General features: G+C 61.2%; 1 protein-coding gene across 1 annotated transcript; it reads right to left on the reverse strand.

Annotated features, from left to right (window-relative positions):
* Positions 1-1,785: 1,785 nt before the first annotated feature.
* Positions 1,786-10,091, reverse strand: TMED3 (transmembrane p24 trafficking protein 3). Its single transcript, XM_035024333.1, has 3 exons — positions 9,915-10,091; positions 8,457-8,705; positions 1,786-2,493 (listed from the first exon to the last, which is right to left on the reverse strand). Exons 1-3 carry the CDS (start codon positions 10,089-10,091, stop codon positions 2,257-2,259), a joined length of 663 nt encoding a protein of 220 aa, XP_034880224.1. The 3' UTR covers positions 1,786-2,256.

The raw sequence follows: 10,091 nt of genomic DNA on the forward strand, positions 1-10,091 counted from the left end.
GCTCGGTCACAGCTAGGAACAGGGCGCAGGCTTTGACTTGTCTGGAGAGTTGCCCGTCCCGCCCCAGGACAGTGGCCAAGCCTCTCCGAAGGCAGTGCGTTCCCAATGACAATCAGCCATCCAGCGATTGCGGTCCGCATCCGGGCATGAAAACTGAGCACTGTCCTTAAGAAAAAATCGATCCTTTGCAAGAATCTTAAAGGGAGGAAGGTTCTAGTAAAACAGGAGCTTCGTGTGCCCTGAGGGCCCCCCGCCCAGCTCATCCCCGTGGCTTCAGCGGAAGAGCTCCTGCACCGGCCGCTCTGGAGCCTGAGGCCTCAGGCACGCGGGGCTCCGGCGGGAAAGGGCTGGATCTTCTCCTGAGCAGGGGAGCCCTCGCAGGTGCTTGCGCGCTGCTCTTCAGCCGCATCCGCTGATGATGGGCACCATCTCGCACGCGAGACACAGAGCTTCTGATGGCAGGCGGTTCCCCATGAGCAACTCCGCAGTACCGGCGGGGTGTCCTATGGCGTCACTCCCGTCATCCACCCAGACACAGCGCCACATCCCGCAGGCCACGGGCCCCGCCCCGCCAGACCGTCCCCGTGCCACATGCCAGTCGCGAGGCCAGGCTGTCACCCATGCTTCTGACCCCCGGCTGCAGCTCGGTATTTGATGGGATGAGCACTGGGTGTTATATGCAACTTTAAAATAAGGGAGAAGTACTCTCAAACACATATGAACAGATAAGCAGCATTTATCTCAACTAAGCTCAGCAAGCCTCATGGAGTCACTCCCAGGCGATGAGTCTACGAAGCATTACGAATACCTGCCAGGCAGCTCGGAAGATGTCCTTTAGGGCGGGCATCAGATCTTCCTTCGAGACCTACTTCAGAGATGCTTGCTCAGTATGCATCAGCTTCCGAAGGCAGGGCTGCTGGTTCAGCAACTAATACGTGTGAAGACCTCGGTACGTAGCAGGCGTCATTCCAGGGACCGGGGATGCAGCCGCGAGCAAAGTCGGCCCCCCGCCCCCCCAACCCCATCATGGAGCTCACATCCAATGGGGTACGAAGGACAGTAAACAGACAAGTAAACCTATGTGTCAGCAGTGATGTGTAGCCAAGAAGTAAAGCAGGGACAGGGGAGACAAGAGGCCGGGGAAGGTGGGGCAGCGCCATCCTGAACGGAGTGGTTAGGGTTAACTCGCGGGTAATGTAAGTTATCAGGGAGAGAGCGTTCCAATAGGACACTGCAGGTGCAAAGGCCCTGGGGCAGAGGCATGGCCTGGTGGTTACAGGAACAGTGAGGAGACCTGCTGGAGTGGGAGGACATGGGGCAGCACAGCCTGCACACGGACGAGGCAGGACTTCACAGCGCCCAGTGAGGACGCTGCCATGACCTGAGTGACACGGGGAGCCACGGGACGGTGCTGACCAGGGAGGACACGGTCTGACCTAAGTTTGACAGAGACCAGCGTGGCTGCTGTGGACACAGCACAGGACAGCCGCTGATCGCTCTGTCCCTTTCTGTGCTCAGCCCCCCGTTTGGACGCGAGGATCAGCTGTTTCGACAGTGACCTCCGGAGTCTGAGACGAGAGAATAACCAGCTCCCCACATCACCGCTCTCGTTCCACTGGGAGGGGGGCAATGGAGCCCCAGGCCGCGCACCGCACGTGTGTGCACAGCATCATGCACACGCCTCGAGGGCCACGCCTGCTCTCCCGCACGCCCTCTGCGCACACCCACGTTCCCCAAGAAGCTGCACGCTCCTCCAGGGAAAGAAAGAAAGGCACAAGTCTGTGCGGTGCTCCTGCTTAGCTTTTATTAACCAGAGTGCTGCCTCCGGGAGACACACGGCTCACCACGGGCCCCTCCGCGGAGGACGCCACCTCTCTGCAAAGCCGCTTCGGGGTGCGTCTCCGGCAGATAGAGAGCTCCAGGAGACAAGCCAGCCGACGGCCCCCCTCCTCCACAGAGGGCGGGACACACCCGAGCCCAACGACCCACGCACCGTGGAGCAGAGGTAGCCGCCCCACGAGGCCGGGGCGCCTGGGCTTCCCCTGCGGCCAGACCCCGGGCCCCCCACAGTCAGGGCCTGACTGTCTGCTTTTCTCGGTGTGACCCACATAATGCGGCTAGCTGCCTCCAGATCGCCGGCCGCCGGGCTCGAGGAGTAAGCAGCTGGGTACCACCCCAGGGGCTCAGCCCCACCCCAGGGTGGCCCTCGGGCCCAGCAGGGGCCCGGGGGCGGGGCCCCGGGGCAGGAGCCGGGGCCTAGGAGTGCAGCGCCTGCGGGCTGGTTCGCTTCTCCGTGAAGAAGGCCTTCAGCAGCAGCACCTGGCTGAAACTGACCACCAGCAGGGCGATCACCTCGCCGACGGACCAGCACGAGACCCGGCTGCTGAGGTCTTCGGCCCGGGCCCGGTCCTGCGCCTCGCGGAGCCGGTAATGCGTCTGGGAGTCAATGACCGTCTTCAGGGCCTCGTGGATGGTCACACAGGCGGACTCCATCTGGGCGGGAAGAGAGAGGCGGTCCCGGTCTCCGCTAGACAAGAAGGGAGGAATCCACGCGCGGCCGCCGCAGCCCCGGGCGCGCGTGCTGAAGCGAGCGCTGTGTGTGTGCCCTAAGGAGGCCGCGGCTCGGCTCAGCCTCCGTGCTCAGCCCACCCGGGGCTCGGGGGGCTTAGGGCCCTCGCCCAGCGTCCCACGGCAGGCGGCAGCGTCAGGACCCCCTGACCGCCTCCCACGCCCGCCCCGTGCCCTCTGACACTCCTGACTCCCCACGGCCCGCTCACCCCACGTGCTGACGAGGGGACTGGGGCTCAGAGACGCCGTGGGACTGGCCCTAGGTCACACAGCTAACGGCAGAGAAGTGAACCACAATCGTCGGGACGCCCCGTTCCGATACAGTCGCTGCGGACAGTTTCACGCACACACAGGAACACACACGGGAACACACACCAAAGCATATATACCTACAAACGTACACGCTTACACACGGATGCTCACGCGGGACGCACACTAACCTGCAACCTCCTTTCCCTGGTCCAACACCATGCGTGCCAGGCAGAACCACAAAACCGTCCCAGCACCCCCAGGACCCCAGCACCTTCCGCTGCAGGGAACTGAACCCGCCAACAATCTGGCGGGTGTGGAACCAGATCCCTCCCAGAGCCTCGTGAGGAGGTCCCACCGGCCGCACCCTGACCCGGCCTGGACCCCGCCGGGCCAGAGACAATTCAGGGTTGTTTGAGGCCGTCAGTAGTCAGTGAAGGAGAACTAACCCATGTGCCCGTGGGAGGTCATGAGTTCATGCCAAACCTACACAGTTCTATGCCAACAACACGTTCTCAGGCTAGACAAGCTCACAAAGCGTCCAGGAGACACCTGCCTCGGTCCCCAGACTACAGTGGTGACCTGTCCATACAGTGAGCATGAGAAGGGAGGGGAGACCGAGTCACTGCGCCACCACCTGACCAACCCCAAGACCCTGTTTCTCTCAAAGGCTGAACAGTGTCCCCGAGACCAATGGGAGACCCCAGCCAAGAAGTCCTGTTGGCTTATTCTCCCGGCTGGGCACTCTCCACTCTGGACCCCGTGAGGAAGGACGAGAGCTTCCTATGAGGCCATGTCCTGCATCTGCCTGACGAGTGGCCTACCTCCCAGGGCCACGGGTTCCCTCTAAACATGGGGGCTGGCGCTGTCCTTCTGGCCCGTGGGGAAGAGCCACACAGACGGAACAGTGACAAGGTCACCGTGCAGAATATGGAATTCATGGGGCTCCGTGGGGCAGGGGGTCGAGGGGCAGAATCCACGGGAAAGAACAGGTCCGTTTGGGCGTCAGAGGGTCCCCCAAGGGGTACCTTCATCCTGCATTCTTGGGGGCATCCTGCGTGCCCTGTGATCGTGGGCCATAACCTCGCACCCAGACCAGTCAGCGCCGGGCACCTTTACCTGCCCCACGTTTAGTAGGTAGCTCACGCCTACGGGCGTTTGATGTTGAGAGACGGCCAACCGACCCCAGAAGGGTTCCTGACATCACAGACTTGACCCCGAAGGAGACTTCCAAGTGACAGCCACCAGCAGGACCACTCGGGGCACAGAGCTCTCTGCTGGAGGCGCGCTCCCCCCAGCTCTTCCGCTGACGCCTCCAGAGCTCAGGAAGGCACGGCCACCGTCACAGAGGGAACGGGGGACCAACCCGGAAAGGACTGGGGAAGCGGCTGCAGTGTGAGGTCAGGCTTGACCCCTGTGAGCCTGTGTCCAGGCCAAATCTAGATACAGCATCTCCGGAAGCCTCCCTCTGCTCACTTCCGGTCACTACCTAGGACACAGGGAGATGTGGAGGGTCACACTGGTCCTGCGTTCACACCAGCCTGCCCATCCCTGCAAGGCCACAATCCGACAGGGGCCAGGGGCTCCACAGGAGCACCTGTAAGAACGAGACGAGAATTTCAGACGGCACGGGGTTTTCTCTCATGGCCCAAACTTCCACTAATATGTTCATTCACATGCACAGCGATACCTCCTCAGCTCCTCAGCTCCCAGGCACTGTGCTGGGCCCGGGGAACGAGGAGACGAATCGGTCACAGACACAGTCCTGTGTCAGCAAGTTTAAGGGAGAACAGACTGGATGCATCCCGAAAGGAGCCAGCAGGAGGGCGTACAGAGTTGTGGGACCGCCCAGGGGACAGCTGCTAATCCTGCAGGAGGAAGGGGAGGTGCTCTTCCCATGGGAAGTGCCCAGGTGGGGGGCGAGGCTGAGCCTGGTGGACGGGCAGGGGAGGGGAGGATGGGCGAGGCTGCGCCTGGCGGACGGGCAGGGGAGGGGAAGGCGGGCAAGGCTGTGCCTGGTGGACAGGCAGGGGAGAGAAGGCAGCCGAGCGACAGAAGCTCACATAAGGCACAGGGAGGGCCGCCGGACTCAGGGATGCGAGCAAAGAAGCGTGGGGGGGCGGCTCACGGTAAAGGCCTCAGGACGGACCCCTCACTGCAAAGTGCTGTGAGCAGGATGGCAAGCTCAGAACCCCGCTTTACGAGGCCCCCGGGAGCCAGGACGCTGAGAGGGGCCGGCGGGAGCCAGTCTGGAGGGGGCTGTGCTCTGTGGGGCAGAAGAGCGGACCCGGGCGCTGAGAGGACCCAGCGGCAGGCAGGTCATCCTTGAAAGAGGGGGTTGGATGGGGACACACACACATACGTGCGTGTGCATGTGAGTGTATGGGCACGCACACGCACTCAGTATGCATAAATACACACAGACTTTGTTTTTAAACACGAGAAAAGGGCTCGTTTGGGTCTCCAGGCTAGAACTCCACTAAGTTTATTTCCGTCCCAAGCTCATTCAGAAACTCTGTGCACGCTGGACTCACCTGGCCTGGGAGCACCCCGGAGGCCTGGCAATGCGGGCCGGCATGTCCAGCCTCCTCCCAGGGTCCAGAATCATGGAAACGGAGGGAGGGACAAGGAAGAGGAACAGGGAGGACTCACAAGCCACAGATGCAGAGGACACGTCAGATGCCACGTGAGGCACCACCTTCAGGCCTGGGTCGGAGGCCATAGGCCGGAGACCTGCACCACGGTTCTGGCAAGACAGCCGCGGCGACTTTAGAGTCTCAGATGAGATCCGTGACAGGGAAGGAGGCCAGTTCCCAGAGGGCAACAGGTGCTCACACAGCCTTCCCGGCGCGGGCCCCACAGGAGACCCGAGAGCAACACGTCACGGGATTCACAGACCCCCTGGCAGCATCCCCCTCCCGTAAGAGCGGGCTCCGTCCCACCCACTGGGACCTTCCACCAGACCTACTGTCTGAAAGGCACCTCCTCGGCCTGTTACCACAACATTTCAGTTCGGCAACCCATCCAGCCTGCTTCCCACTGGGCAGAAGGCCAGCAGAATCGCTTCTCCCTGGAAGAGCCCTGCCTTCCCAGGGCCGTGGGTCCTCCTGGGCAGGGGTGCAGCCTTCTGCTCTGCCAAGACCACCAGCCCTGGCTGCTCTCCAGAGTCTACGAGCCCCCCCACCCAGGGATTCTGGTCACTGCTCCATCGGGACAGTCAGTCCCTGGAGACACCATGACCTGTCCCCCTCCCGGGGCTGTCCCCTTCCTCCACTGCCACACCACCTCACCCTGTCTCTACCACCTGGCGATGCAACCCCCAGCAAACTCCCTCAGGCCTCATCTCCACTGGTAGGAGAACTTGGTTCTTTACAGACTTCAAGGACGCAGAGACAGGCAATCATGAGCTGACCTCAGAGCAGACACAGGGAAATACCGACCCCTCCCCAGGCCACCACGGAGGCAGCCCCGGGCCTGTGACCTCCGTTGGAGAGTTTCGGCCTCCGCTAGGATCTGCCCAGACCCTCAGGATGCCCTGAGCACCAGAAGCTCGGCCGCCCTGGGACATCCTCCCAGCCCATGCCTCTCCTGGGAGGCTGGTCATGCTGGAGCCCAAGCCGGAGACAAGTTCCCATGGCCTACATCCACGGCCTGGACCGTGGTCACTCTGGATCCTGCTCTTTCATCCTAGTATGGATTCTGGGGCCAGAAAACATGGCCCCTAAGCCACCACCGAGCTAGAAGAGGTCTGGGGGCAAGTGAGAACACCATGGCCAATGGGGGACCCACACCGAGCAAGGAAAATAAGGACCAGGGAAGAAAATGGAAGTTACACCCCTACATTTGCACCTGCTGGTCCCTGACTCCCTGGGATCAACTGGCCCCTCCCGAGAGCCGTCCCATAACCCACAGCTCTGATCACTGCGCCCCGCGGCTAACTGGTTTTCAGGGCTGTGTTCCACGCGGAGCTGCCCACGCCAGGGACACGACCGCTCATCTCAGGCTGCCCCCAGCCAGCACCTTGCGTAGACGGCTCAAGTGCCCAAGGGGCAGGGGGGAGGCCCGGGAGCTCTTGGGGTCACAGACTCCCATTCAGGGCAGAGGGGTCTGGGGTTACACAGTGGAAGGAAACCCCTCATCTGAGGCTGGGCAGGGGAAAACATGAGGTCCGGCGACGTAGGGGGGGAAATGTCATCAGTCTTTCTGCAACAAAACCAAATCTAATTCTAAGGCTCCAGGAAAGAATTTCTCTGTTGCACTGACCAACCATGCAGGCTTTTCCCTACCGCTCTGTTTTCCACTGGTGAGAGAGGGAAAGCCTTCAGCTCAGCTTCTAGAGAGCTTCAAAATCTCCAGCATGGAGGCTGTTTCATCAGCGACAACAGAACTCTCGAGTACAGGTTGCGAAAGCTCCCGCACAGAACCCGCCTGGGCTGGATCTTCCACCAGAGCTCACATGGCCAGGCTCAGACCCAGTGCTGCCCAGCAGGGCTGTCCGTGTGTGGCCACCTGCAATACCGAGCACCAGAAATGCTCCTATACGCGAGCAAGGAAGAAGACTTTTGATTTAATTTTAATGCGTTTAAATTAAAATCGCCTTACGTAGCCAGACCACGATACTGGAGAGTGCAGCACTAACCTTCCACCACGCGCAGGGAGGGCAGATGAACCCACGGGCAGAGCCACAGAAACGGAGTGCGGACCCCCTGGAGGCAGCCCAGAAGGTGCTCTGGCCCCGCCTGGAGACTCAGACACTCTGGCTTTGGCTCAAGAACAGCGCAGCCACCACAGTCCTTGCTGTCTTGCAGGATTCCCTGGGCCCTGCCTCTCAGTGATCTGACAAATACTCAGTGCCAAGCTCCAAGCACTGGGACGCAGGGACAGGACACGGAATGCGAGCCTCGGGAAGCGGAGAGCCTGCACACGAGAGGCAGGAGCTTTACTAGCAGCGGGGAGACCGGTGAAGGAGCCTGGGGTCAGATTATCATTGACCCCGAGAGCCACACACGACAGAGATGATGATCTGCCAGGCCTCCCTGCATGCAGATGCGCCCACCATTTGTCAGCAACGGGACGTGAGTGCACGTGCTGTGCGTCACTTCTGGGCCAGGGCGTTTAAGAAACAGGTGGGGCTTTCTCGCTGCCCCCTTCTTCTGGTGGCCAGACGCAGAAGGGCCTGAAGCCCTGACAGACAGCAGACAGATGACAAGAAAGAGAAACCCCCGATTCTTGAGTCAGTCCCTTAGGCCGTCGACACCTGGGGCGTAGCGGCTCACATCACCTGAGCGAGCACGCCATACAAAGCAGGCCTTTGGCCTTAATGATGCAGACATATGGTGTAAGCAGAGCGGAGCACGGCAAGGCCCTTCCACAGTGGTGCTGTGTGGAAGACTGAGCCGGAACCCAGGAATGCCAGAGGAAAGTCCTGCAGGGATCGGCAAAACAGTGCAGGGGGCTCAGAAGGGGAAGGTGTCCTTGAGGACCGGACGTGCAAAGAGGTAAAGTGACCCTGAGCCTTCCAGCCCGGAGGCTGGGGGTAGCGGAGGGGGTGGTGACGCTGAACATCGGCCAAGACAGGAAGAGAAGAGGAGGAACAGGCTGAAGGCTGAGCTGGCCCGGGCCGGCTGATGTCCACTCACCTGGGTGAGAGCTGTGACCCTGTTCCCCATGTCTGGGAGAATGGGGGGCTCGTCGCCCACTTGAAAGTCAAAGTAGACGGTCTTGTGAGAGAAGGTGGAAAACTCATTACTGAAGCAAAACTGATAAACGCCCTTGACCTCAGCCTGGTGTGTGAAGCTGTCATACTGCTTCTTGGTCTCCCGGTAGATGGTGTTCCCCAGGGGGTCCTCCACGTAGCAGTCCACGTCGTAGTGGCCTCCGGTGATGACCTACAACCACAAAGACACCCACAGTCTGCCGTGACCAGCGGGGCAGCCGACCAGACACTGGGATCAGACTTTATGAACTTTTTTTTTTTTTTCCATGTAATCTTCACAACTTTCTGAAGCAGGTGCTAAGACCCTCTCTGTTTTACTGGGGACTAGACTGAGGCTAAGAGAGATTCGGGAAATCGGCCATGGTCACACTGCTTGAAAGTAACAGGGCTAAGATCTGAATCCCTGACTGCCTGACTCCCAAAGGTTTTGCTCTGCAAGGGTGCAAGGAGCTTGATTCTTCTCATTTTACAGAAGAGGAGACTGAGGCTCCAAGCTCAAGTAGATTGCAGAGGAGGTCTCGTAAATGCTCCTATTATTACCGATCGAATGCAAGAAGGCAAATACAGATTAAAGCATTCACAGACTCAGTGGCCATCAGAGGTGAGAGGGTCCTTGGGAATTACCTAGTTTAAACTCGCTTTGTAAACCTAAGAAAAACGTCATACAGCAGGGTCATACGGGCGGTCAAGGGCTATAACCAAGGTCCACCAAGGGACACAGTCCCTTGAACCAAAGCAGCCTCCATCTGCTTCCCAACTTCAAAAGTTCCTTTTTGTGCAGATGGGAGGAGAATTTACTTTGCGAGGTGGTGAGTGCCCTGTTGCTGGAGGTGTTTACACCGTGCTGACCGTTCCCTACAGGGGACTCCCGACCTAGCAGTGACCGGGCGACCTCCCAAGCCCCTCTAGCCTCAAGATGATCTTTTGAAGTGGCTGTGCCTGGGGGGTGGGGGGTTACCCCGGCCCCAATTTGTGTGTTGTGCAACCCAGCGGCCGTCCCACACCATGCTGTCCCCAAGCACACGCCCCTTCTGATGGCTCTGGACGCGAGGACCCATGCACCGCCTGCCCTCACTCCTGCTGCCCGGGCCACTTCCTGCCGGGTGGCTGCCCCGGGGACCCTTCCCACTCCGCCCCCAACCCTAGCTCTGCCCGCCCCCCGGGACCCGCCCCCACCGCGCGCCCTGAGGCCTGGGAGGCGCGCGGAGGGCAGAGGCCGGCGGCGCGCGTGGCACCACGGCCCCGCTCCCCCCGCGCCCCGCTGCAGATGCGCGGCGGCGCGGGAACGGCCCCGGGCCCACCTCCTCCCCGCCGGCGCCTGTGAGTACACGCGGGACAAGGGCCCCAGGCGCTTGGCACGGGCGCCGCGGGCCGGCCCCACCTGGTAGTCCAGGGAGAACCTGGCGCCCCGCTCCACGTCCTCGTGGAAGCACTGCCTGGCGCTGTCGGGCAGCTCGAAGGTGAGCTCGGCGCCCGGCAGCCGCCCGGCCCGGAGCAGCAGCCCCAGCAGCAGCAGCAGCCGCCGCGCGGCGGCCGGGCGCGAGCCCGCGCGGCCCAT

Source organism: Mirounga leonina, unplaced genomic scaffold (assembly GCF_011800145.1).
Source record: "Mirounga leonina isolate KUSES-001 unplaced genomic scaffold, KU_Mleo_1.0 Mir_178, whole genome shotgun sequence".
Classification (NCBI taxonomy): Eukaryota; Metazoa; Chordata; class Mammalia; order Carnivora; family Phocidae; genus Mirounga; species Mirounga leonina.